A 27420-nucleotide genomic window follows, 5' to 3' on the forward strand; every position below is an offset into this window, starting at 1 on the left:
GAGGGTGTAGATCTGCAGCAAAGGATAAAGCTGGCTCCCTCCACGACATGAGCTGGGCTCCCTCACTGACCATGTCAGCTCTCAGAAGTGACATTTGCGTGCTCAGTCACTGCAGTGCCAGATCAGCCTACAACATAGACCCCCTTCAGTAGCTGAGTGTACCAGGCAGCAGTTAGGAATTTGTTGCTGGAGGGGAGTTATTCAGAAACACACTTGAACACCAGGCTGTCGAGGTAGAACACAGCAGCTGCCAGGATCGCACCCAGCTCCATCACTTACCCTACAAGTTGGTCACTGCACGAAGAGAGCTTTCACCCAACACCAGTTGCAGCTACCACCTCTGACCACCAGTCAGTCAAGGATTTACCAAAGGCAGGGAGAAGCGAAGGAGGGAAAAAAAGAGCGGGGAGAAGTGGATGAGGATATTGTACCATCTCAAGAGATCTTTCTAAGTTTTTCACGACAAAAGAATCATTAATTTGGTTGTGGAGAACTCTCTCACCCTTCGCCTACAGCCAGAAGCCGCTGTGCAGCAGGAACTATTTGTGAAACTGCTACATGGAAGATCTACGTTCTGTAGGTTCAATATGCCTGATGTGCATTTGTTTCACCTTTCCCACCGACCCCCACAAACCGAAAATGAAGCATTGAGTTTATTTAAGAATCTTTACTCTTTTTTTTTTTCAATTTAAATTACATTTCCGAAATAGAAGTAAAAAAACCTCACAATGAAATATGTTGCTATTTTCTACGAAACAGCCTAAATAATAATGCAGTTACATCATTTACACAATTTACCTTCACAATAAAATAGGAACACTTAGATCAATATTTACATATCGACAGAGAACATGGTCGTGCAGCCATCTGCTTCTGGTGCCATCTCCTGCTGGAGTACCTCTGGGAGACTGCAGCCTGCAGTTGCACACAAATCCTTCTGCAGGGAGAAAGCCCTGCCAAAGTCTTTCTAGGTGCAGAGACCTGCCCATAGGGTGCCAAAGAGACCAAAATGGTGGCAAATATTTGCTTTTTCATCTTAAAGCTGCCACTGTAGCACATGAGCACACATCGATGAGTTATTTAAGGAATTCCCTGATATAAAATTTTGCTTCACTATATTAGGCACTTCATTATAAAAGTTATTTATTATGGCTTATGCAAAACAATTCACTTTCCTCAGGATATGTACTTGCCAGAGTCGGTGGGAGGAAGAGGCAAGTCCAAGGGTGCACTTTAAGCCAATGTTTTGGGTTAGTCTGCATTTGAAATTTAGATCATATTGCTTAATATCCGTCCCGAAGGAAGTATTTTATCAAGACCTGATCTTTCCAGCAAGTCAAACAGTCAGTGTATTTTAAAGGTTAGTATATCTGCACTTTTCCCCCAAAGTATTGGTATCTAGAGCTTTCCCTTTTACAATAAGTTATCTACTTACATCCATGCTGTTCAATGTGCCATTGGGTGACATATCCCACGTATGATTGTCTTAAAAGAATACACCATCGGTTGAGGGTTTATTTACATATCTTAACATGTAGAAAATAAAGTTGTAACTTACCAAATAATAAATATAGATCAACGGAGTACAATATTGAAATAAAATAAATTAGAATGATTCTCCAGGTGTTGAATTCCTTCCCTCCCTTAAGGCCCGAGCCAGAGACCATTAAAAAAAAAAATCATGCTTTTTCAATGGCTCGAAAAGGTTCAGGACAGGGCTTCTTATTAGACACTGGCTGTTTGAAATGAGATGTTTAGCTAAGCTGACAGGTATTTGACATCTATGTGATCAAACAGCAAAACTTAACCTCTCAAAGGAGTCTTTTGGGTAAAATGATTTAGACCAAATATTAATACTGCGTTTATTAGGAACAATGTGGTTCTTGCAGATTGTCTAGACATTAATTCAGCAGCAAGGAAATAAGCGTACAGTTAAGAACACAACGTATTTGTAAGGCAAATACGTGTTAGTGCACATGGTTTTCCAAAATCTTCACTCCTCAGCTACATTTGTGCATACTTCAGAATGCTTCTAACTAGAGGGTTAATAAAAGTCTTCTCATGACTATAGCTAAGTTTGCCATTAAAAAAATTAACTGAAAAACAGTTAGGAGTAACTTAGTCAAGAATGATGCCAAACTTCAGGTCTAAATATACTGAGAAATTTGGAATCAAAGTAAAAATCTTAAAACTTAGGTCTATCAAACTTAAAATTAAAAAAAAAAAAGGAAAAAATATTAAAAGCAGTGAATCTGCTCTCAGAATTGCACACTCACCAGATTTGTAAACTCCACATGAAGTCAGTGATGCACTGTTCACTATAAGAGGTATAATGTAGATGGTCTATGCAAAGCAGTGCAGCTACTTTGTCTGTAATTTACTTCATGTCTCCTTTTTCTCTTCTTTGAGGATTAAGCAATTAAAGTAATTCAGTAGCTAAAGAAAGTCTGTCTTATAGGAAAAGGTCTGGGTTTACATGGAAGGAGGGGTGACAGGCGTCCACGTGGATGCTAGCCTGGCATGTGCGGAGGCATCGTACTGGCTGTCGGGCAGGTCCGTGGGTGCCCCACCGTCGTACAGGGGGGAGGCGGAGGAGGCGGCAGTGACCGGGTGCGGGAGGGCAGTGTAGTGCGCTGGAGAGCCACGTAAAAACTGGGAGCTCAGGCCGTTGGACATCCCGCTTGACTGAGACACCGGTGTGATGGTGCTGTTACTCACAGACCATAAGTTAGGGTACTGACTGAAAGAGGGAAGTGATAAACAAAATAGGTTATTAGTGACTCTAGTGCCTGCTGGCAGTTGCTCGGGTCACAACACAGCTTCCAAGCTGGGTTCATTTGCTGGACACAGGGAATTTCTTTAGGAAGCTCCCAGCCACTGCGAGGTAGGAAGGACCCCCAGGCAGGAGGTCATGTTCATGGCATCCCACCAATAAATCTAACCTCCCTGTTCCCCCCACAGCAGGCCCAGCACTGGGTATGCTCGCAAATTTTAAGCCAAGCTGAGGAATGAACAGGCTGGCCTGAAAAATGCAGAGGTTTGAGAGCTGATTTCCTAAGCCATGCCATATCCTTTCCTCAGAGGAAAGCCACATGATGGAGGTGCTTGGACACAGCAGCTCTAGGACCCAGATGGGTTTGAATCTGTTGCCTGCCATGAGTCTGACAAAGCCCTAATCTCCTTTGAGTGCCTCTAGTCAGAAAGGGACAGATGCCTCCAGACAGCAATTCAGCCCTCTTGGGACCTTGTTCACCATCTCATGTTAGAAGGGGAGGAGCTAGATTGATGGCTGCAGGTTGCACGGATACTGCAGAAAGGGCTGCTTAAAAGGGAAAAAAGCCTTGTCAGGATGCTACAGCCTCCACTCTCTCTCTCTCTCCTCTGGGTATGTATATACATGTACATATATGTGTGAACGCACATATGAATTACAAGAAACAAGTTGATTCAAGAGAAACACTACGAGAAAAAGTTCAGTCCTATTGTGTAATACTAGTTGATCCCAAGCATTTTAGCAAACACTTTACAAACAGGGGCTTTGACAAAAGGGATGGCAGAAATGCCTTCCCTGAGGTCCCACAGTTCTAGCTCTCCTGGTTTTATCTACTGGACAATTCTTAGTGTAGCAACTGAAACTCAGTGGGTTTTGCAGCCTTCCAGATATGTACCCTGGGGGCCAGACATGGGAATAAGTGCTAGGAGGACCTGTCTACTTCATTAACATACGTTCAGTAATACAGCTATTTTATACCGGATAGCATACTCTGATTAATAGCTAAGTGTCTATCTGTATGGTACAAATAAAAATGGTTTCCACAAACAGAGTGGTAGATCTGAATTGCCAAGAAAGATGCCCAAACAATAGCCCTCTGTGGCTAACGGCAAAGATTTTACCACCTTATCTGCATTTCTTTGAATTTGCGAGTTTAGCTCCAAGGGACTGACTATAAACTAAATCTCTGCTAAAGGATCCAAAAGTTTAATTAAGATAAAAAGTACAAAGAGGAGAAAAAGATACATTTATATGATCACAAAACAGCAAAGGTTTTCACCAAGTGTACAATCCCACATTATGCTGGCTTCTGTGGCAATGCTCAAGTAAAGAATTACTGCCCCAACTGCTTGCTCCTTCTCCACAGTATGGTTCGCTGCCTTTTCATTTGCAGCAGAACAAGGGTTTGTGGAGATGGATGGGAAAGCGGTGACTGGCTAAAATGAAACAGATCAGAAAAACTCTTTGAACACCATTTTGCTGAAAAGCAAAATGGAGATGAAGCTTAAAAGACCATCCTAAAATTCAATAGATGTTTGTATAAGTGACTTGCAATCCTTCATCTCTCAAATATTGCTGTCACAAGTACCTACATTTCTAAAACCAAAACATTAAATAATAGGTTTTATCTCTTTCTTCAATTTGCTGGTGACTCTTTGCCTCCTTTTTCAGCCCTCTCTTCCTAGAAAGGCTCAATATAGCAATGTGAGGGCTGCTGAGGGATGGACTCCTACCTGGAGCTGGTAGCTGTGCCAGTGCTGTGACTCATGGGCAGCATCGTCGTGTGTGTGGGAACTCCTAGCGAAGACCAGTTGTCATGGGACTGCAGCATGGAAAGGCAGGCGGAGGAGTTATCGGCATAGGCTGCTGAGAAAACAAGCAAGCACTTAAACACACTAGAATCAGACCAAATGAAAATCTTGTATTCAAATGCAATGTATAGCTTTAAACCACCCTCCCCGTTACTGCCTTGCAAAAAAACAAACTTCACATACACACAGAAAAATTAAGTCAGCTACCGGTGTTGTGTCCAAGTTTACACTTCCACTGGCATGCCCCTGCTGATGTGCTGTTTTGCTCAACTTACAACTGCAAAGTCTTATTTCTATGAAGGGTCTACGGCCAAAAAGCTGCCTTCAAAGCACCTGCTAATTCAGCCCATGCTTCCTTTTTCGGTCAGCAGAAAGAGGTGGGCTCCTTACTTACACTACCCCAATCACTGTTCCAGGGCACCTTCTTTTCCTCCACATTGGCAGTAAGTCTGGCGGCCCTGGATAACAAGCATATCGCTGGATCAAACATCCCAGTTTTGAGCTGAGCATGCCACCATCGGCTCTGAAGCCTGCCTTAGGCACCATCAGGAGTGATTGGACAGTGGCTTCATCTTGTGACAAAAGCTGGCTGGCCAACACGGCAGAGGCACTAGGAAGCTATAAAGGGAATCCTGTACAGCCATCCATAGCTAGAAGGAAGTGACCAAGGGAAGGAGAAGAGGTTCCTTGCTGAGGACAAGGGAACAAGAAGGAAGTGTTGTTCTTTCATTCTGTTTCGAGTCACAAAACTTGCATAAAATTTCCAAGAAGCAAGAAAAGCCCACAGAAAGCTAGTTTTCCACTTTAAAATGAGCTACAAAGTTACATACAAGATATCAGGCTGCATCTAGAAGCCTGTGTATTACCTCACAATTCAAAATAGGCTGAAAGGCAAAAACAGGCTGAAGGGCATAAATTGTTAACAGGCCTTTGCCAGAAGAAAAGAAAAAAAAAAAAAAAAAAAAAACCACCACTGTTAAAAATCCCCTTCTCTCCTCTCCCTTAAGTACCTATGGCTTAAGGCACTTTAAGCTATTGGCTATTTACAAGCACAACTTCTAAATAACTCTGCAGTTGACTCAGCTCCATATTGCTTCTGTATGTCACACGTTCACTGAGAACAACCTTAATGCACGGATGTTAGCAACAGCAACAGGCAAGTAAAAGTGGCAGAATCAGGCCCTCAATTATTATGTGTTAATAACAAGTGACACTAACAGAACCAGACATATATTTCTTTATTTCATTGTATTACCTGTAATTTATGATTAGAATCTTCACTTTCAAACTTAACTTAAAAAAAAGATCAAAGTAAGTGTAAGCTCACTGGTTACAAGCGTTCAGGAGCACAAGGCAAAGCCAGCTCAATATAATTGAATCAATTAGCAGGAGACGGTTCTACACACCCCCTTGGTTTTTCCATCATAAAGAGACTGGGGACACGCTCTCATCGTCCCTATTTTTTTGCAATGCTGGCCCCAAGCCCTCTGCGCAGACTGAGCTAGATAGCGACCTCCATTTCTGCGGACGCCCACCGCTCAAAGCTCGCGTCCCTCGGCTCATCATTTCCCATCTTTTTACAGAGCTGCAACGTCAGACTTACTTGGCGAGTTGTTTCTATGGGTGTAGGGGTTGGGGTAGGGGGCAGGACGGTGGTTCCTCAGCGATGAGTACCTTTCACAGCTGTGAGCAGGGGAGAGCGACAGTGGGGCTCCAAACTGAGGGTGAGGATTGGCAGGCGGGCACAGAGTGCCAGTCCCAGGAATAAGCCAACTACCTACTGTGGGGAAGCGAGAGGTTTGTCAGATGGGTGCGTCACGCAGCCCGGCAGGGAAAGAATCACAGGGCTACGAGATAAATAACTGAACTTTGAGGAAATGCACGCTCAGGAAAGGAAGCAGGGTTTCAACATGACTGAAAAAATCTGGATATTTACAACTTTCTTAAACAATCTTGTGAAGGAAAAGTAGACAAAAGCTTAGAAAAATCCCCATGTCAGGCTAACATTAGTTGTTAAAATTACCACTTAGTTACAGTCACAGTAAGGAAACACTGAAATGGTAAAACCCTCCCTTACGTAAGCAGTGTGTGCTCAGTAATTGTTAGCGGAATCTTCAGTTTTAAATTGCTCTTTGGGGGTCTCAAACCTATAGCTAAGCTCTGAAGTTTCTCAGACAGCTAAAAAGAACTCTTAAAAATTAAGTATTTTCACTGAAACAAAATCATTCCTACTGCAACTCAACTTTCTCCCTTTATAGGCTGCATACATTTTTTGGCAATAATCTGTTAAAACAGAAATCACTAATGCTTTTTATTCATCTGAAAAAAAAAACGTTTTAAGGAAATGCGCCAAATTTTTTTGAAGTACTTGAAACACAAGTACCATTTTAATGATTTTCTATATTTTGAAATACATTTTTGCCTCTATATCCGTATGGATATTGCTGTCTTTATATACAAAGGCGGCTGTCTTTTTGGACACGAAGGTAACTGCAAGATTCTATTAAAGGATTTTGAATGTAATGCCGAAGTCTTAACCACAGAGACATAGATCATAATGTTCATACAACCATGAACCTGCATGAACCACAGTCATAAGGATTGGTAATATTATTCTCCCTATGAGCTAAGAAGCCAGCCAGCAAACACCGGTCTCGAAGTTTTGCTTAACTTAATGGATGAGATGGAAGAAATCAAAGCGATGTTCATGATGCAGAATGAAAGGGAACGTACACTGCGAATACCCAGACTGCTGGTTGTCTCCCACTTCCTCCATCATGTCCTTGTGATCACTTCTGTAAAAGAAACCATGTTGCATTAGCTAAGAATATGCTTTTACAAATCTATGTGAAAAAATCCACACTTTAGAATTAAGAGTTCTCACCTTTCTTTTGCATCAAGAAATGCCTTTGCAAACGGATTGTATTTAATTTTTAAAGCTGTGATCTAAAAACAACAACAAATATCTTTATTTGCAAGTATCACCACTCATCATCATACAGATACTGGGATTTGAATTAGGACTACCCACTGAAGTTAGTAAAATCACAGATTTTTGAAGAAATAAGATTGGGCCCATAATACCAACCTATGGACATCAATTAAACAGCCTCTAAGGTCAGAAGCATTAGCAGAGGGCTAGGAATTAGTCCCTCTGCCAAAGCCTAAGGGACTGAATTGCCTGGGTTTATTGATCACCTAAGGAAACAGCTAAGAAAGGTAGCACACTAAAGAGCTGTAAAAAGCTTCACATTTCAAGCCAGAGCAGAATAGACAATAAAAAAAAAAAAAATCTCAAAAATATTGGTAATTTACAGATTCATTAACTGTAGACAGGCATTTCGGCTAACGGAGAAAGGCCAGTTTGAAAGCAGCATGTCTGGTTATTTCACTGTGTAGCCAAAAATAACAACTGTATTTCTGACCATACTTGTTTGGCCCACAGAATCTTTTAAGAATTACTCTCCTGCAATGAATTTGCAGCACGAATTGAGACACTGAGAAGAACTTTGTGCTACTGTACATTCATAGGGCATTTACATAGAAAAATTTCTTTTTTTAACATATATTTTGCTTCAACCAAAGCACAGAAAGAACCGAAAAACGTGAAGCGAGATCCATTATCTTGCTCTGTAACAAGGACTTTGCCACTCGAAACCTCCTGGTACTTGCATCCTTTCTTCCCTGCTGTGCATACCTCCTCATTCTGGTAGGCCGTCACGGCTATAAACTGGGTCTCTGGGAAGGAATGGCTGGTGATCATCCGCTGCGGGCCACCCACTCGCACGATATGAATCCTTGGCTCATACTTGTGCAGAGAGTTCAACATGATCTGTGAGCAAACGGATAGAGCGGGTAAGCAGTGACAGAGTGGCGGCAGATGCTGGCAGGCACAGAAAGCACTCAGGTTTTAAAGTATCTAATGGTCCATCTTTCCAGCAGAGGAGAAAGAGGCAACAGGTACGAATAAACCCTGAAAGCAAAGCTGTAAAAGAGGAAAGGAACACTGCGGTCAGACACCCCAGCTTTTCGCCTAGTTACCTGCATCCCTGCTACTCGACAGGGCAGCTTGCACAGTCACAAACACGTTGGCGGTAAATAGCCAGAAAGACTCATCTGCTACACCCTTGGAATTAGCAGATATTCAGACAGACAGATACTGGAGGGGGGGGAGGGGGAAGTCAAAACACCAAGGCACCCATCCTCGGCCGAGGGACCAGCTCTGCTGAAAGAACGCAGCTGGGGGGGAGGAGGAAGCCGGGGAGCACGGCCGCGCCAGCACGTTTGATAAGAGCAGTATAAAAAGGAGCATTAAGAAGGGCGTGAACGGTGTCAGGGACGGGACGGGCCCGGCCCGCTGAGCGGGGCGAGGGCGGCGCAGGAGCCGGTGCCGGCGCTTACCTGCCCGCCGCCGTTGAGCTTGTTGGTGAGTTTGACTTTACTGAAGGAGACGGGCGCCTTCATCCAGTGGGCGCCGAAGTTGGGCGAGTCGGGGTGGATGTAGACGCAGCTGGGCGCCTGCGGCTCCGGCTTCCCGCCCGGCACCCACTCCCCGTTCACGTACTTCCAGCGGTGCCCGTCGGCCGCCACGAAGTCCAGCAGGAAGGAGTACATGGCGTTGGGGTCCAGCCCCGACACGCTCACCTTCAGCACCGGGAACATCCTCCTGCGGGGCGACACGGAGGCGCGAGGCACGGCGGGGGGCAGCCCCCCGCCCCCCCGGGCTCGGCCGGGCCCCCCCCCGCCCGCCGCCCCCGCGGGAGGGGTGCGTGGGCCGGGGGGCGGAGGCGGCGGGAGGGCGCGGGGCCCGCGGCACCCCTACCTGCCGTTTTTGGTGACGATCATCTCGTTGGTGAGCTCCTTGAAGCGCAGCCACAGGTCGTTGTCCTCCAGCGTGACCCGCAGCTCCCGCTCCGTGGGGTCGCCCTTCTCGCTGCCCGCCTGCAGCTCGCTCTCCACGGCGCTCAGCAGGTGGTCCACGCGGTACTGCGGGGGCTTGCCCGCCCCCTCCGTGCCGGGGGAGCTCATCCTGGCCCCGCGCCCGCCTGCCGGGGCGGGAGCCCTGCCTCAGCCCCGAGCGGCGCCGGCACCGGGGCCGGGGCCAGGACCGGCACCGGGACCGGGACCGGGACGAGGACCTAGACCGGAGCCGGGACCGGGACCGACTCCACTTGACCTCCGTGGCCCCAGCGAGCGGGAGCGGGGAAGGGGCCGCTGTTATACCCCGTCATAAACATCCCCCCGGTGACATCACAATGCCGGCGGGGGGGCCCCGCTGATTGGCGGACGGCCGCTTTGATCTCTCCGGCCGCCCTTTCCCATTGGCTGCCCGCGGCCATATCACAACGGTGCCCGGGGAAGCCTGTGATGTTAATTGCAGCCCGCGGGATTAAACGCGGCTATTTTATGTAAATCTGCCCCCAAATGTTTGCACCTCTATCAAAGCCGCCGGGGCCGGGGCTCCGGCAGCCGCGGAGGAAATGGCCCATCTCGGCAACAGCCCCATAACCCGCGTGGGGCTCCCTCCCGCCGCCCGCAGCCCTCCCGAGCGCGGCCGTCGGCGCCCGCCCCGGCAAGACAGCCCTAAAGCCAGACCTGGCTTTAGGCAGCCGCTCCTGGACGGGAGACGCCCGGGCCGCGCATCCATATGTAGGGAAACAATGGGAAAGTCCTTCCCCCCGGGCCCCCGCAGGCTGCCCGCAGCCCCCCGCGCCCGCCCCCGCCGCTTCCCACGCTCCCTTGCCGCCGGGCGCCGCGCTTCTGCTGAAGCCGAGGTGGCAGCTGGCGACGGCAAACCTTGCTGGGACATTCAACCAAAAAGGTGAAACCACCCCGCAGACCGGCTGACCCGCAACCGGGCGCAGTGAGCCCACACCACCCCCCCGCCACCCCGCGGGAAGAGGCGCAGCGTGCGCCTCCCGCCGCCGGGGCAGGCGGTGCCTTCGCCGACGGACGCAGCCGAGATGCTCGACCACGACGGTTTCGAGCCGTCCCACCTAAATTAAAAACCACTTCTAAAAACCGGGCCGATGGTTACGAGCCAACCCGCCTAAATAAACCCAACAGTTCTTAAAAATCAGCTCGATAGCTAAAGGCTTCCTTTCCTTGAGCAAGGAGAAACCCCCGCGAGTTTCTGCAGGCAGGAGTGGAGCCTGAGCCTCACGGGTGAAAACTTTGCTGGGGGCTGAATTTCTTTTAAAGAAAGTTGTTGAGCGCAAAAGGAAGAGACGGGCCGAGGGAGAGGAGCGCTGTTTTGAAACCCTCCCGCCCGCCGGTGTTTTAATAGTTTGCATTCTCCGGGGCTGCGGCGGTCGGTGGTGTGAGGGAAACACTTTATTACCTTGCCGTGAGAATCCCTGGACAGAGGGCGAGGGGGAGAGAGGTGACAATGAGCAGGAAATAGTTCAATGGGGTCTCTTTAAACAATAACACGTTCTTTAAATGGGAGCAAAGGAGAGGGAAAAGGAGCTGCGCGGTGTAAAAATAAGGGTTTCTTTCAAAATAGGCGTCTTCCCGCTCTCCGAACACGGCGCGTCGTCGCTGCCCGGGCTTTTAAGGTTTTAGGAGAAAGTGCCCGGGGTAGGCAAGCAAGCTGCCTGGGAGCAGAAGGAGCTGGAAGTCGGGGTTACGGGGGGAAGGTGCGCTGAAGGGGTCCCCTTCGCAGGATGCAGACGGCGGTTCGGTCGGGGCACCGGCGCCTTTTGCGGGCGGGCACCCCCTGCCCGCACCCCCTGCCCTTCCCCGCTCCGCACCCAGCGCAGCAGCAGCCCCGGCGCGTCTGCCTTCATCCAACTTCAAATAAACCCAACGCGTCCGCTATTATTTTCAGTTTCTTTTTAGTTTAGGAGCTGTATTTTCATTACACAGCCCCGTCGGGCTCAGGTATCCTCCACTTAACTCCGCAGAGCTCTTCTTCCCTTCAGCCTGACATGCTAAAGCCCGCACGCCAGCTCTCTTCAACTACTGCCTAGAAAAACGCGAAAAATTGTTACCCTTCAGACTAATTCCCGCGATAAAGTTCCTTAAAGCTCTTTCTGTCTGAGCACCCACCGCCTGCTTTTTGTTCTCTTCGGAAGGGGAAAGCAGCATTCCCAAAGAAATTATGGGCGAGGCTTACTAAGCTGGTTACCTAGAAGCTACTGCAGAGGTTTTGAGATGGTCTTTTCACCATCAGGTATTTATTTCGCTTACGGTGCTCCGCTCAAAACAAACGCGCCCGCCGTGGCGCCCGCCGCGAGCATCCAAGCCCCGAAGGAGCACGGCCGTCTCTCGGTCGGGCTGGCGGCACCGCCGCGCTCGAAGGGGTGCTCGAAGGAGACATTTCAAACATCGTAATCCTGGGGGGGGGAAAGGCGAGCACCAGGAGAAGTTAAGCCCATCTGAGGACTCGCACGGCCAGCCACTCACCCCGTGGAGGTGGAGGGGAGAGAAGGGACCTTCCCCCCCTTACAGAAGTCGCGTCCCTTTTAGGGTGCGGTCCCCGGGGAAGGGGGGTCGGACGAGAGTGGTGCTGGTGGTGCTGGGTCCTGTGCAGGGCAAGCTCCTCTCCGTTCTTCCTCAGCTCGACCTCCCCTGGCGCTGAACGTGTTAAAGACCCGAAAGCAGCAGAACCAGCCGGAATTGAAAGCGGCGGGGCCGTTTGGGTGGAAAATGAACCGTTCCGAAACAAAGAATAAACAGACGAGATCTAAGTGTGTGTCTAGGCGACCCGAGTTTTAAAAACACTATTTAATTCTTCCGAATGGATGCTTCAAGGAGGAGCTAATTCTTAATACCTGAATGCATGCGCACACAAGGCATGGGAAGCAACCTCAGCCTCTTCGGCAGCAGACGCTCCTCTATACGGTTCCTACTCTTTGCACGGATCGCTCTCTTCGGGCAAAGGGAGGAGCCTTGAGGCTGAATTTAATTTGATATATTTCACGTTTTGCTTAATACTTCGCAAATGACCGCGCCACTCATCCCAGACAAATAAGGTGTGCACTCAAAGTTAGTTGGTCTTTCAAAAAGAAGTCTATCCAGCTTTAAACTCTTACATGACCATTAAAAAAAGTTTCCGGAAGTTATACATAATCTTTGGAACGGGGAAAAAAAGAAAAAAGAGCCCAAACAAACGACCAAGCCCCAAACCCTGAAGTTCTTTCTCGGCTCGGATTCCTGCCGTCTTTATTTGATTTCCTTCTCCCTCTTTCTGATCTTAATTGCACTGCGATTCTCAGGAGGGAGGACTCCCCACTTTCACCGAGGGCTGCAGTGCATGACAGTTTACAGCCAAAAAACTTCCTCCAGCCGAACAGCTATGAGGATTCCCGATTTATAGCAATACTTTCCTTCTCGCACGGGGCGAGCAGTAGCCTCCAGCTGTTCCTTCGGCTTCATAAGACCTGTCCGTCATTCCCTGCCTTATGCCCCCGGGACAGCGCAACTCCCCAGGCACCCTCCCGACGGGAACCTGCCGCCGGCCGCGCCCGCAGCGCTCGGGCACCCCCGACCCCCACGAGCGGCGCTAATCGCCTGCGGATGCCAGGCGAAAACGAGAGTGTGGATAGGTTTTTGGAGGCAGTTGTCTCATTATCTTTCAGTTTACGGTTCGGGACACACGCACAGACAGACCCACAGACACCCGCAGACCCACAGACAGGCAATTATCGCCGGCCCGGGTGCCGGCCCGGCGCCCCCGCAGCCCCCGCCTCCCGCCGCCGCCCCGGGGAGCAGCGCCGAGCCGGGCAGGCACCCTCCGCACCCGGGGTGAAACCCACCTTCCAAAGGCCAAAACGTCCCGCCCCGAAGAATAAACACCTACGTTCCCATGACCTGCTTTTTTTTTTTTTTTCGTTTAATTTCCTTTTTTCCCCCCTTAAGAAAAATGAACACATTTAATAGGATATGTGTGTAGTAGAGATGCACATCTCTATCTCTGCTTGTCAGCTGCTTTTTCCGGGACACTGGGGAGGAATGTGCTGCTGATACTACTGTTGAGGCATTGACTGAGGATGTAAATGCTTCTTCATAAGAAGTTTCTGGATTTCTTTCTAATCTGGCATATCGTTTTCCTTAAACAAGAAAAAGCCTAAAGATCGTTCTGGGAGAGCTCTTTATAAGAACTCACCATTTTGTGACTCCAACGTACGAGCATGTATCTACAGAGGAAACAGCTTGTGAAAACATAGAGTGGCATTACCCATTTTAAGTTCATACATTGTGAGCGTTAAGCTTCTGGAATAATTACATTTCAGGTTTTCTACTTTTAGTATCTAAGAAATAGGACTGGTTTTCCTCCAAAGGTTTTAGTGCATACACATTTTGAAATACATTTGCTTTTCAAGTAGTCTGAACTGAGCACAACATGTTGATTTTGATTTGTTTTGCTTCCCCCTTTAGCCTTTTGGAGGGCAAGGCAAAGGCAGAGTGCCATCCTGCATTTTCTGAAGGTGGCAAAACTCCCGTTGACTTAGTCAGATCTTTGCCTGAGTACTGCTAAGTACCCTCTCCATCTCAAATGCTCAGATCCTGAGGTTTCCCTCATGAAAGTCAATGATCAAACTTCCAATGACTTCAGGCCTGCTGCACTAGACAGCATCAACTAAGGAAAAACAACTAAGTAAACTAAAGCTCCCATGAAAGCCCTTAAGGGAGAGTCTGGCTCAAAGATGGATGAAATCAGCAAACTTGAGAGCAGAGTCCTTTTGATTCAAACTCAAAATTTTGAGCTAGAATATCCTTTTTAATACCTTAATGGTATTGCTTAGAAGACTAGAGCTATTTAAATCAAGTTTTCACAGGTGAGCAAGTGGGAACATGTAGATGACACAAAAAAGAGCCACCCACCACTCTTAAAAACAGGCCATTTCTTTAAAAACTGCAAAGAGGGACAGACACAATGGACCACTGGGGCTGCAAAGAGAAGTAGCAGAATAATAGATATTGTTTACTTCTTTATCCTGGCCTAAAGGATAATCTTAAAAAAAAAAAACCTCAAACAAACCAAAACCAAAACAATAACAAAACAAACCCCACACACCGAAGAGGTATTCTGCTTCAAACAGGGACCGTAGGAGTCTGATGACAGAAAGTACTTGCCTCATCATAAACATCCTAGCAGGAGTCCTGTAGAGAGACCCTACCGTAAACAATACCTTTTCTTATACTTCAACCCACACAGTTCTTAAAGGGCACTAACGTAAATATGACTTTTCTTGCTGAGATATGTCAGGGTAAGATAAAAAGTTAATCTTCAAGTCTCAAATACAGAAGTCCTTGGATTTTCTGACATTATCATTAGTAACCAAAACAACATACTCTTACTGGGTATATTCATCTTTGTCCTCAGCATTGCCGCTCTTTAAAAGCCTGCAGTGCTAAAAATCAAACAGGCCATATTCCTTTTTGCAGTTCTTTTAATATCAATGAAAGATTTAAGGGAGTCAGGAATCCATAGCTTCTCCTTTCCTTCTCCTTTGAACATTTCATGGAGATTACTGTAAGGCTTAAGACAAACTGGTTGCATCACAGCTGCATGTTATTAACACCTCTAGAAAAAAAGATACAAGTCCTAATTTGTAATTGCAAAATTTTAAAAAACAAATCAACTTTTCCCTTTTTCTTCTTCTCCTTTTTTTTCTTCTCTTTTTCTCCTCCTTTACTGGTTTAACACTTTTCTTCCTCATCCTCACTGCTCCACAGGAAAGGTATCTACCTTTCCTTAAACTTAAAACTTAGCTAAAATTTTCCTAAAACTTACCCTTACTACTTGCACAGTGCTAATGAGTCCTATTTTATATTTTATATTTTATATTTTATATTTTATATTTTATATTTTATATTTTATATTTTATATTTTATAAATAAAGGTCAAACTTTTAGTATTTGCCTGGCAACTTGTGCCTAAATCTAGATTATCTCATGTTTTGGAATTAGCAATTGCCTTGAATGTGGCCTCAAAGCTTCCAGCCTCTACTGAGCCCTCTGGTGCCAAGATTAGCTCCTGATTTCTTGCTCTAGGTACCCCTCTCATCCATAGGAAATAAAAGCACTTGAACAGCTTCAGCAATGAGGGGTTACTGAAAGCAAAGTCTCTGCCTCTCATCAGCAAGGAAACTAACTGATGGAAAACTGTTTTCTTCTTTAGCTCATTGGAGTTAATCTCCACTGACTGATACCAACAGTTTTGCCTAACTCTGATGCTGGTTTTCATCATCTTGCTGCAGCTGGCTCCTAGGGAAGAACTGGAACTTAACCTAGATATTATCTGAACTCACAGGTAGGGTACTTCTACATCAACTGAGCCACTTTTTAGCTCCCTCCACTGTCTCTTCTCTTACACTGCTCTGTACCCAACTAATTTCTTTCTTCCAAGTTGTATGTGACCTACCTTTACTCTATGCACCCAACTGTTCATCTTATCCACACTTGCTTCACCCACAAGGACTTCTTCACATCTGATATAAATGTTTTCATATTACTACTTTTAAGAAAGTTAAAAACTCCCTAAAAGATCAACTCACCACTGTATTTGCCTGTAAATCTTTTTTCCATTAGGTACACATATGTGTTGTGCACTATCCTGGACAGGTCTGCTCAGAGGAAAATATGTGGTAGAAGGACCACGCAGAGCAGAAGAACGGGACTGTGATGCCAACAACTTTAAATCTGGACGAGGAGTGAATAAGCAAGGCAACATTCACTGGAAAGTGCCAATTGCAAAGAAAAGAGAAACTACTGGCATGACAGCTCCTTAAAGAAGCTCCTGTTGGTCTTCTCAGGGGGAACAGTGGGCAAACTAATGCCACCTTCTTCCCGTCATACAGGGCTCAGACCCAGAGAGCAGCTTTTGGGATGTGTAGACACGTTTGTGGTCCTGTGTTTCATGACCAGGAGTGTAAAATATTTTGCAAACCAGCCTTTCAGCATTAGAGGTACCCATTAAGCTCTGACAAACACAAATGTTTCCTACAGTTTCCTATTTCGAGTTCAGCAAAGGTTAATTGGGTCTTGAACGCTTTTTCCTGCCTTATGACACCTAATGAGTTTAGCGGCGGGAAGGTGGTTGATGCAGTGTACAGCACGAGAGACTGGAAGGCAGGAGCGCTGATTCTGAGCTCCACTGACTCACTGTCTCACTTTGGGCAAGGCTTCAGGGTCTCCATTTTGGTAAGCTGCTCTACTTCATGGGAAAATACTGCACAGAAATTTTCATTGGTAATACCCCATACTTATTTTCTCTGGAACCATTTGTGATGAAAGTAAGTATCTGATAAACTAATAATGCATAATGAAAAGTAATTACATGTAAAAACAAGGATTCACGATCTTTGTTCCTGGTAATGCAAATCCAGGCTGATTCTCTAACAAGGGTGCACTTTTCCTGCTGGATGCTTTTTGAACACTTGCATTTTTACCAGACTGCTCGTTTTAGTCCCACTTAGTTCCAGTGTGCTACAGACATTGGCTCATTTTGCACTTCCAATTTGTTTTAAAAAAAACAAGTCTGCATAGTAAAAAGGGACTGTGCAAGCCTTACCTTTTTGCCCAGCAGTCCATGCTGTCACTGCCACATGCAGATACAAGAGAGACGATGAATGAGCAGCAAATGATGAATGTATGGGGACCACATCATGTAATAACCACCAGTGCATGTGCCACAGGAGGCAGTGCCAGGAATGCCTGGGAGACACTGCGGACACCCATGCCTCTCTTTGAAATATCTGCACGTTAGATACTTCCCCAGGGCCAGAAAACATTTCATGCCCTTGCTAAGAAAATGTCAGCTGTGACCCAGGACTAGTGGTCTGTGTAGTTCAATGTCCTGTCTAACAGTGGTTAATCGTTACATAGGAAGATGTGATCCTTCACCCCTCATTACACAGATTATTTTGTAATGTTTCCAGTCAGAGAGGCATTGCCTTTGTGGTTCTGTTGACTCACTTATTCCCCAAAGCATGAAGACTTATAGCTATATTTTTTATAAGCCAGTTTTACTTCAAATGTTTCTTTTATCCACCTTGTGTTTGATCCCAACACTAATCAAAATTGCTCATTCCTGTGAAACTACTTTTTATGTCTAGTTCAGACCAGTAGATGTTCACTGCATTCCTGAGTTATCAAAAATGTTCTTGCAGGTTGCTAGGAAAAATGACAGCTCCCTCGCCTAGAAAATCTTTACTATCTTTTCACGTTAAACACCAGTGGCCTCAATTAGTGGTTAACTAGTTCAAAACTCTCTACAGAGGCACAATTTCGATAAGGTGGTACACTAAGTCTCTTACTTTCGATGCCAATTCCAACAACCTAACATCAAATTCTCAGGTAAGACCAACTAAACAGCAGTGGATCTAACTGGGGCAGCTATTTCTTTTTACTCCCTTGGACCTGAGAAAAGCTTCTTCCCCAAGCTTCCGCTCATCACCTCATACCAGCTTGTACATTCCCCTGTAAGATGATTGAAGAAAGTGAATAATTTATTTTAAAAGTTAATGATAGAACCACAGGGTAATTAATCCAGATCTCTAGAAGACAGAATATGAATTCAGGAATACCCAGCTTTATTATTGCTAGGAATTTAGTTGCACAAAAATCCTTCAATGCTAACATCTTTGTCTCCTCCTCAGCAGGTACAAATGTAAATTTGTGATAGCTGGCTAGTCAATGCTGTGCTACACGCTTGCACCAAGGTAACTGTCTAGCCTATTCACATCGGTATTCTTGCTGTAGAAAATGCAGAACCCTCAAGCCTTGTCCTGACCTTTTCTTTATAAATCTGCGTGGCTAACTTCTGTGTGGGAACAGAAAAAGAGATCGATCCCAATTACGTCTATCTGCATTAGTACCTTTGATAGCTCCTAATTCAGGAGGGATTTTGTCACTTGTCCTTACTGTCATTCCACACCATGCTGTGGACGTTTTCTCCCAGTGAGCACCAGAAACTTTTGACCCGACTGCAGTGGCATTCCAGAGTATCATGTTCAGTATCCCAGACCCCTGACTGAAAAAACAGTAGCCATCATATACGAGGTACCAAGCATTTTAAATCTGAGTTACTTCTCCGTTCTTTCAGAGGTGCTTTATCAGGCTGAGAACTTCTGAAAGACGAAATCTGGTGATGCTGCCAGCTGGCAGGTTACTTTTAGTCACAGACTTTCCACTTGCATCCTTGTTTGTGTAATACATTAATAGTCTTGCAGGCACATTGCAAGCATTTATTTGCCTTCTTCAGCTTTTTTAAGCTGATGTTATATTTATTGCTGTTTTACGCTAGTAAAAAACCCACAAACACTGCTAATTGAAGCCTTCTCCAATTCTATCCCTTAGACAGTTTGTTATTTTTGTTTAACGTTGGCTTTGCAAAAACTTTCTTCAAGAAGCCAGAGGGAAAACTTCAGTATTGTCCAAGGCTGTTATTTAAGGTACATGTCACTTTCAGAATCTTGTGGCAGATGCTATGTATCCCCAGGAATTCAATCCTGATTCTGGCTGTCCAGATGTTAAGGACAGGGACAATGTGAGCAGTAGAAAAAGAACTGCTTTACCTTCAAGACACCTTCCTTTAGGAAAATAAAATACAATCTTCACTTCAAGGCCTAACGCATTGACAGCTTTGATAAATATAGAATATAATTCAAGACTCCATCTTCAGCAGATGTCTTGTCTCACACATTAAGTTGTGTACACTTGTAGTAAATACATTTCTATTCAAATAGCAACTGCTGTGATGAACTGAAATGCTTTCTCCCCATTTTACATCTAGAAATAGAAGATTACTGTATGCAAACTGAAACAATATTAAGTTAAGAAGTCAGGTATACACTTCTGATCAAGAAACTAGAAAATCCACAAACTCATTATATTGATGAACTCTTATGTTAAAAAAGTTCTTAAACATCAGCTAGATCCTATAGATTTTACCTGGGAAAAAAGCACAGGAAGCTTTTTCATGAGTAATACACACAAGATTAAAACTGAATGAAGTATGAATGTCTCCATAATTCTTACAATTTCTGTTCTCAGAGCAACAACTGGAAGCTGAAAACTCTTGTATTTGCAAGACCGGGTAATGACTTGTGTCCCTGTTTGCTTTTTGCTTTTGCTTTGGTTTTGTTTTGGTTTTTTAATTTTTCCAATTTGCGCCCTGAATAACGGTGAAGAAGAGGTGTAACATGATCGAGTGTACACACTACAAGTCTTCCTTCCAGAAAAGCAAAGATTGAAATTAACCCAGTTTCCAAAATTCTTTCTTTAGTCCTGACTTTTCTTTAAAAACCCTTGCTTTGCCACAGGGAGGTTTTGGCAAAGCATTTCTTTTGGGAAGGGGGGAGGAGAAGGAAAAGCAGGGGGGGAACCTAAAAATCGCCACCTTTTGGCTGTCTCAAGTGCTTGTCTGCCTGGAAGCTCAATATGATGCAATTAATGAACAGCAATCCTCCACCTTCAGTGCTTCCTTCCCTTTCTTGAGACAGATGTGCTGACAGCATGGCACCTTCTTTAAAGGAACTCAGTTTTATGGAAGCTGATCTCTCAGCAAGGCAGAAGTGGCTACAAGCTTTTGGCTGCTCCATGTATTTTCAAGCAAAATCACCATGTTTCATGCCAAATAGCCAGAGACAATTCCAGAGATGAAAACCGGCTCTATGCAGGGTCCAGCAAATGCCTCCTTTATCCAGATCCCTTTCAAATGTCCACACATGCTAAAATTTCCTTTGCTTCTCTTGGAAAAGACTTTTGTAGACAAATGTATCTCACTTGCAAGCTATGTTTTTTCTTATACGCTGCACATATTTTACTCTGCTTAGCTTTCATCCTGTTCCTCCTAGACTTATCTTCATATGCAACCTCAAAACAGTTCTCTCCCTCCATGCTTTTACATCATACAAGACATACAACACCACCCTCTCCTCACTTATCCAAACTCAAGTAACAAACCAACTCAAAACTCAACCTATCTGGGTGCCTAAAGTTAAACACCTAAATAAGTTACCTGTTAATCAGTGGTGCTAAATACCTACAATTCCTACCAAAGTCAGGAACTTTTGAAAACTAGGATAATTCAGCCCCTGCAACCTCCATTTCCCACCTGCCCCCAGACAGAGAGAGTTACCCATATTCTCAGCTTTGCTCACCAAACTAATTGTATTGGGCTCAATCATACTGGATAAAGCAATTGCAGAAATTAAGTTATTGAATTGGGTTCACGTGCCTAAATTTAGCCACAGAAATTTGATACATTTTTTCGCTTAAACATTAAAGAAAAAAAAAGAAAACAGGAAGAAAGCAGAAAAGAACTGGATAGATACACAGAATCCCAGCCTTTCTTCCAGGAGGAAGCACAGCTCCAGGAAGCCTTATGGATATCAATCAGCTGTCATGAAAAGTAGGGGTATGGCATAACTGTTTTCTCCAGGCTTCATGCTTCACAGTGCCTTGCAAAGGCCGTGCGTACAGAATAGAACCTTTCCCTCCAGTCTTTTCAAAGACTTCAGCAAAACTTCATTTTCCTAATATTGCCAATGTTCTGACACGGAGAAAGATCAGAGGAAAATAGTGATCCCCAGCATATTTGAAGTATCCGTGGCCATAATTTTTTGTCTGTCTGTGAAAAAGGTTGGGTTAAGCTTCAATCATAATTCAAAACAAGATCCACATTTTAAAAATATTCCTCAAAAAAAAGATAAAAATTTCTATAAATTGTCTTGGAGTTAAGAAAGCAACATGAGCTTGTACACAAAACAGATTATTTATAGAGTATACACCTTTTCTTTAATTACAATTAAACTATGGAAAGTGACATTATTTCAACAGCTTTAGACCAACTATTACGTCATTTGAACAGTAATACTGAGCAGTAACTGAACATAACAGTAAAGGGTTGGAGGGTGTTTTCCATGGGTACATTTGAGATGCCTCAATTGAGAAAGTTTAACATGAAATCCCAAGTATTTCTATCTATTTTTTACTTCAGTGTTTTGTTTCTAGGCTTCCAAATAGAACTCCTGTAGTGGATGCAAAGGCACTATCTTCCCTGCCACTTGTAGCTGAAGAGCTTTGTGCAGAGCGCTGGAGCGATTCCTTCTGTTGCTGAAAGTCATGGTGAGAACCTCCTTCAGGAGGACAAACCTATGGAAAACTCAGAAAAGGGAAGGCAGTTGCCCATTTCATAGCTGTTTTGATATTCATTTCTTTACTCTATATGAATTAAAATCTCTAAAAGACTTTGTAAGAAAAGGAGATTCTTTTCGCGGGTTGCTGGGAGCTGCACTTTTCAGGGAGAAGAGGCTGAAGATCTTGCATAAAAAGGCAGTCAGCAGAAATATGTTATTCTGGAAAGGGATGCTGACTTTGCAGTACACTTTAGAGTACACTAATCACACTTAACACACTGAAAAAAATCACTTTTTAAGTATTTCTTCTGCCTTTTTCAATCCACTGGTCATAAAGAGACATGGGGGGGGGGAGAAAATATATGGAATCTTATATTGGGAATGCTTTCACCCTCAAGATATGTGAAAGTAGATGGCTTAAGTCTTGCCCCAAGAATAGCTACTGTCATTTAGAAGTACTTATCTTGCCAAAGGTGTCCAGATTAAAAACTATAATCTTTGCTATATCTTTTGATATATAATAAAACCAAAATTCTTTGATTTTTTGACCGGTCTTTACTTAAGACTGAACTTCAGGTTTCTACCGCCATCACTCGCAGTGGACTTCCACTTAAAACCTGGACCCTGAGTCAATTCCCGTCGCCATTCCCCAGCAGCCAGACAGCTATATAACTGCAGTACAGTGGAACAAAATCGGGTCTGTTCCTTCCCATGGTGCCCCTGCCTGGCTTTATGCATACAATCTCTTAGTGTATGCATAGGAAGAAACACATGAATATCAAGGTCTGTTCCTCTGCTTAGACTTCATTTTAACTGATGGAAGAGGTTGTATTCAGAATCTCAGCGAAGTAAACCAAGCAAAATCTTAAGACACAACACACTGTGATTTTCAGATTTAAATTGGACGCTACATAGTTTTCCATCCGACCACAAATTCATTAATAAACTCTGATTTTTCTTTTTTTTTTTTTAACTCAAGGTAGCTTTTAGGTAAGTCTTTCTTCTCCTTTAAAATTCACTGTAAATGATTACTATGGTACTTATAATTTCTAAGTCATTTTACAGGAGCGTAACGGAGGTGAATGTGACAAATCTAGATACCTCAACATACCATGTCCTCATTTGCACTGTGGCATTACATTTCTTACTCTCCATCCTTGGCTTCTAATCATTGGCTTATAGTGGGTAAATATTAATTTTTGTACATTTCAGAATAGTGAAATAATCTGCAAGAAATTTTTTTAATAACCTCCCTTATTTTTTTGCCTGTTGATTCTTGTTCAGTTGCGTATTTTTATTTTCAGTAACACCTTGGACCAAGTCAACTTTGGAGTAGCAAGGTTTACTGCCTGGCAGGGCTTCTTGAGGACGAGGAAGATGATATATAGAAGCTCACTTCAAGCTTGCATGAGTTCAGAAATTAGTCTTACATTTGTAATGAAAGCAGGGGTTTGGTTTCAATAACATCATTAATTAAATGTAACAGTTACTACCTTACTAGCAGTTAGCAACCACATTTAGAAAGCCTTCTGCACAAAACCAAATCATATATATGCCAGATAAGTATTGTGTGTGTATTAAAGAAAAGTATAAAAATGATATGTATATATAATGGTGTCTCACATATAGTGAGACATAACTCCTTAGTTCACACAGTTGCTCTGGTTTATGCTAGCTGCAGTACAGTAAATCAACCTGTCCTTTTGCAAGTAGACTGGTGTTAACCATCTACTCAGGTTTTCCCAGTCCTTAATCTTGAAAGCACACAGCAGTATCTCACTAACTACGTTATCAATTGACATGTTCAACACCTAAACAGTGTAATACACCATCAGGAGTAGATGACAGTACAAGTCCTTTCAGGGGAAGGTTCTCAACCTGTGGTCACAAACGTAAGTAAGTGGACTGTTGATATACTTGCCTCTTTAGGGGGGATCTGTCAAAAACGGAGAAAAAAATAGGTATTCTCCAAAAGTTTAGCTAAAAGGGTGTACTGTTGCCCTTTGTTTATTATATGTTCTCTCTTTAAATTCTAGCAACAGGCATTAGTAAAGCAACTCAAGCAGTTGTCTCCAGAAGCTGTCTATGAAGTGGTTGCATCTAGTAACAAGGTAAATTGAATGTATATATACATAGATGTTCAGAAGCGGCAGGACTGTAAGTGGACTGTTTGCTGGGTAGCTGCAGTAAGGATCCTTTCTGGTCAGCAGCACTGTGTTAGATGATTAACGTATAAAACACTCTCACAGAATTTCCAGTTATTTAAGCATCTTAGAGGAAGGATGCTAAGATTCAGAGACCCAAGTTTTGAAGGCTGCAGCGGTAATGACAAAGCAGGGACTGATTTGAGAGAAAGTAGATACAACCTATGAGAGTCATAAGAATGACAGTATTTCAAAAATCACCCCCCAATATGTAAATTTCTTTTTCCTTCTGGTGCTTAACAGAGGTTGGCAGTTTCTATGTGTTTTGTTTTGCAACATAATTTGAAACAATGATTTGGGTTTGGCACTTATTGACACACCAGCAGAAAATAAGTTGTTAGAAACATCACAGTCCTGAAGACAGGATTGTTCATTGAGGTATTTTCTTGGCCTTTGTACTACCTGCCTTCTCACATTTTTGAATTAACTTTAATTATGTGCAGATAATAAAAATATGCCTTTATTTGACTCTATTTAAGCTATCATTGACAGTCCAACAAAGTGTTTTTACATTTGAGCAATTGCTTGGCAGGAAATCAGCCCAGCAATGACTTAAAAGAAAAAAAACCCAACCCCTTCTTTAGGTCTTCTTTGCTTTGGAAAGTTCTCTCCAAAGTCCCTCAGCTCTTTCCCAGGTTCCTAATTATGTATTTCTTTTTTAATAGGCTAAACCAGCTAGACATAGCACAGCCTAGATCTGAGGAAGGGAGTTCCAGGACCATCCAGGGAAAAGCTGCCCAGCAATTCAATTTCTGTCTTATATGCAGGAAGGAAGAGCCCATTTTGGGGAGCAGTCCAAACCACAGTTCAGCTGGAGTGAGTGATTTTAGGTTGCCCCTATAATAAAAACCCTTAGGCCCCTATTACAGTCTAAAGGGGCTGCTGGCGTGCATTCACACAGTCCTACTGAAATGCCCTTCTCATTAAGTACCACGTCAGGGTCAAAATGTAGCTCCTGAATGGCTTCAGGATGGCAGAGTAACTGTTGATCGCTAGGATTTGTTTAATTTTGCAAGGACAGGGGAATCGGAAGATTAAGATCTGGTTATCTAGTCAGGTTTCTTCGCAATGCAAGGTCTCCTCCTGTTATACTGGTGTACTGTAAATTGCTATGGAATTGCCAGCAAAGATGACAGCATTTTGTCACAGCTGTGATTCGTAGACCGAATCCTTAGGGCCCCTTTGATTGCCTCTCCTGTTGTCCTAATTCAAGTAGAACTTAATTGTTTTCAATGCATGGAAGGAGGATTCAGGTGGAAATACTAGCAAATTTCTCTTCTGTCCCAGAGAGGTATGCAAACAAACAGCAGAAGTGAACTTCTAGAGAAATTATTTTACTGCCTATTAACATCTGCCAGCTTTCGTAGGTTCATCAGGACGCATGAGAATTCCCCTATAAAGTAATTTATGTGTTGTGCTGCAGAGCAACACTTGACTCTTTTGATCTTTGATATTAGGGATAATGAATCTGTAGGCACCCTCAGCTTCCTCAGCATTGCCATGCAACCTAAGTGGACTACTGGACTGGTCTGACTGCTGCTTGTCCCAGTTACTCCGTGCTAAGTAACACATTGTGATTATCTCAAGCATAAACTGGAAGCAGATGGGATTTTTAAAACAGTTAGAAGAACCTGATTAGAAAGCAAAGGTGCTTCATTTGCAATCGTACCTTTCTTAATTAGGGTGAATAGGTATGAGAGACATATCACTTTACAAACATTTTTTTTTGGTTGCTTAAACTTGTTTTGGCAGTTATTCTCATAATCATCATATGGTGGTGATAAAAGTTGTTTTTTATGCTTTTAATGAAAAATCTGGGATACACCCTTCCAAAGCTGGGAAAATGATAGTTGTGCATTCTCTCCCACTTTAGAGAGACTGTATTTCTCTTACCCAGACCACCACCACACAAGCAGGTTAATACTATGCACCTGAGGCCTTCCTGTACTCTAGTACAGAAGGCTAGTTCCTTGCTAAATATCCTTACAAAGATTTGAAAATGTACTCATTATTTCTATGTGTAAAAGCTTTCAGAAAACTTTATGAGGCAACTTCAGCCCAAGTTGACTGTTTAGCTTAATTCCTCTTCACTTTCCTTCATGGGTATAAATGTGCTTCCAAAAACGTTGTTAAACACGTCATGAAAGGAAGTCCTTAATTCTGTACAAATGACTTAGCAATCTGTCATAATTGCATGCAAGTTGCGTGCAGTCTTTCTTGGTATTTGCATATCTCCTTCTGAAGGAAAACATGCCTGTCTTATGATCACATTTTCTTGAGGCATATGATGGTTCCTTCTTTTCTCTGCTATCTTCTTGTCTGCTGTCAATGGGGCTTCAAATGTTCCAGGTTTCCTCCCTGAGAAAAGGAAAAAAAAGAAAAAAAAAGAGAGAGCTGGGCTCCTGCTGCACATCTCCAGAGTGCTGTGAGAACAAAGAGCCAGAAGTGCTGGGAGGGAGGATGGAAAACCAGTGTGAACGAGCAGGAGACAGGCAAGGCGGTGGGGGAAGGGGCCATGGGGTAATGGGAGCAGAAAGGAGCCAGATTTGGTAAACTGAGGAGTAGCCCAGTAGGAGAAACTTCTTTGTTCAGAGAAGAGAACAAAGGGGAAGGGGAAGGAAAGAAGATGGAAGAAGCATAGCTGTCAGGCTACAAGAAATTCGTTAGTCCTATCCACTCTCAGTCTGCACCCAAAAGGGACAAACCTAAACACTCCGAGGGAACTGATTAGCATGTGCAAAGAAACACGCTTCTTTTGCTCTGGTTGTCACAATTAACATTATCCCCCCCCCCCCCCCCCCCCCCCCCCCGCTTCTTTTGGCACTTAATTCACTTTGGACAAAAACAATTAGATATGAAAATGTAAAGCTGAAAATCTACGGGCATTGCCTTCATCGATCCTGACACATTGATCTAAATGTATATCTTTTCAGCAGCTCAGAAATACTGGTTTCTCTTAGACAGGGCTGACTGCTGCAAAGAAAACTAACCTGACCCACAGTGATTTGAGTTTCCTCTAAATCTAAAACTTAAATCTGTGACCCCCTCTCTCCACTTCTCCTGGGGTATGAGAGATTTAGCAAGAAGAAGTTGGCATTCATGTCAAAGCTTTTGTACTGTTTGTATGTGTAACTGCTTTGTTTTAGGTTAAAAACTCCTGGTGGAAACCATTTCGTTGTGGGAAGCAGAAATGCCAAATCTTCAGGGGAAATTAATATATGTCTTCAGCAAACCATCTAAAATACCAAATACAGAGCAATACTTACCTTTTCTACGTTAACTTATATCAATTCTTTACTGTAGGACTGTTTTCCTCCTAGCAATATCACAGCAGAGTAGTCAGCATTTCAATGTAATCTGCACTACAATGCCCTATGTTAATGCAGACAGATACTTCAAAAACAGAACAACATGTTAATGGTCCCTCCCATATAACTCTTGGGCCTAACAATTAGTAGCCACTTTTATTAGCAGTTAAGTGCAGAAATATACCATTTAAAATCTTACAACCTTTGTTCTGGATTTTAGGTGACTTCAACAAA

The 27420-nt window shown here is 44.0% G+C and overlaps 1 protein-coding gene and 1 long non-coding RNA gene across 3 annotated transcripts; both read right to left on the bottom strand.

Annotated features, from left to right (window-relative positions):
- Nucleotides 1–658: 658 nt before the first annotated feature.
- On the bottom strand, nucleotides 659–10245 carry TBXT (T-box transcription factor T). 2 transcript variants are annotated; one of them, XM_075088072.1, is made up of 8 exons: nucleotides 9407–10245; nucleotides 8986–9250; nucleotides 8282–8416; nucleotides 7469–7530; nucleotides 7318–7379; nucleotides 6188–6364; nucleotides 4507–4636; nucleotides 659–2740 (listed from the first exon to the last, which is right to left on the bottom strand). In XM_075088072.1, exons 1-8 carry the CDS (start codon nucleotides 9610–9612, stop codon nucleotides 2473–2475), a joined length of 1305 nt encoding a protein of 434 aa, XP_074944173.1. In that variant the 5' UTR covers nucleotides 9613–10245; the 3' UTR covers nucleotides 659–2472. The 2 variants fall into 2 exon arrangements, with proteins under 2 accessions (XP_074944173.1, XP_074944172.1); XM_075088071.1 differs by having other exon boundaries at nucleotides 4507–4639.
- A 73-nt stretch (nucleotides 10246–10318) lies between these two features.
- On the bottom strand, nucleotides 10319–17386 carry LOC142054892 (uncharacterized). The gene is made up of 3 exons (XR_012659706.1): nucleotides 17105–17386; nucleotides 15956–16022; nucleotides 10319–15115 (listed from the first exon to the last, which is right to left on the bottom strand). It is a non-coding gene; the product is annotated as an uncharacterized LOC142054892 (long non-coding RNA).
- Between the last annotated feature and the right edge of the window lie 10034 nt (nucleotides 17387–27420).

This window comes from Phalacrocorax aristotelis, chromosome 3 (genome assembly GCF_949628215.1).
Source record: "Phalacrocorax aristotelis chromosome 3, bGulAri2.1, whole genome shotgun sequence".
Lineage (NCBI taxonomy): Eukaryota > Metazoa > Chordata > Aves > Suliformes > Phalacrocoracidae > Phalacrocorax > Phalacrocorax aristotelis.

Coding starts and splice junctions, on each gene's coding strand:
- TBXT (XM_075088071.1), bottom strand. CDS start 9,612: ATGAGCTCCCCCGGCACGGAGGGGGCGGGCAAGCCCCCGCAGTACCGC. Junction 7,531..8,281: donor CGGCCTACCAGAATGAGGAG/GTATGCACAGCA, acceptor TGTTGTTTTTAG/ATCACAGCTTTAAAAATTAA. Junction 4,640..6,187: donor CCATAGAAACAACTCGCCAA/GTAAGTCTGACG, acceptor TTGTTTTCTCAG/CAGCCTATGCCGATAACTCC.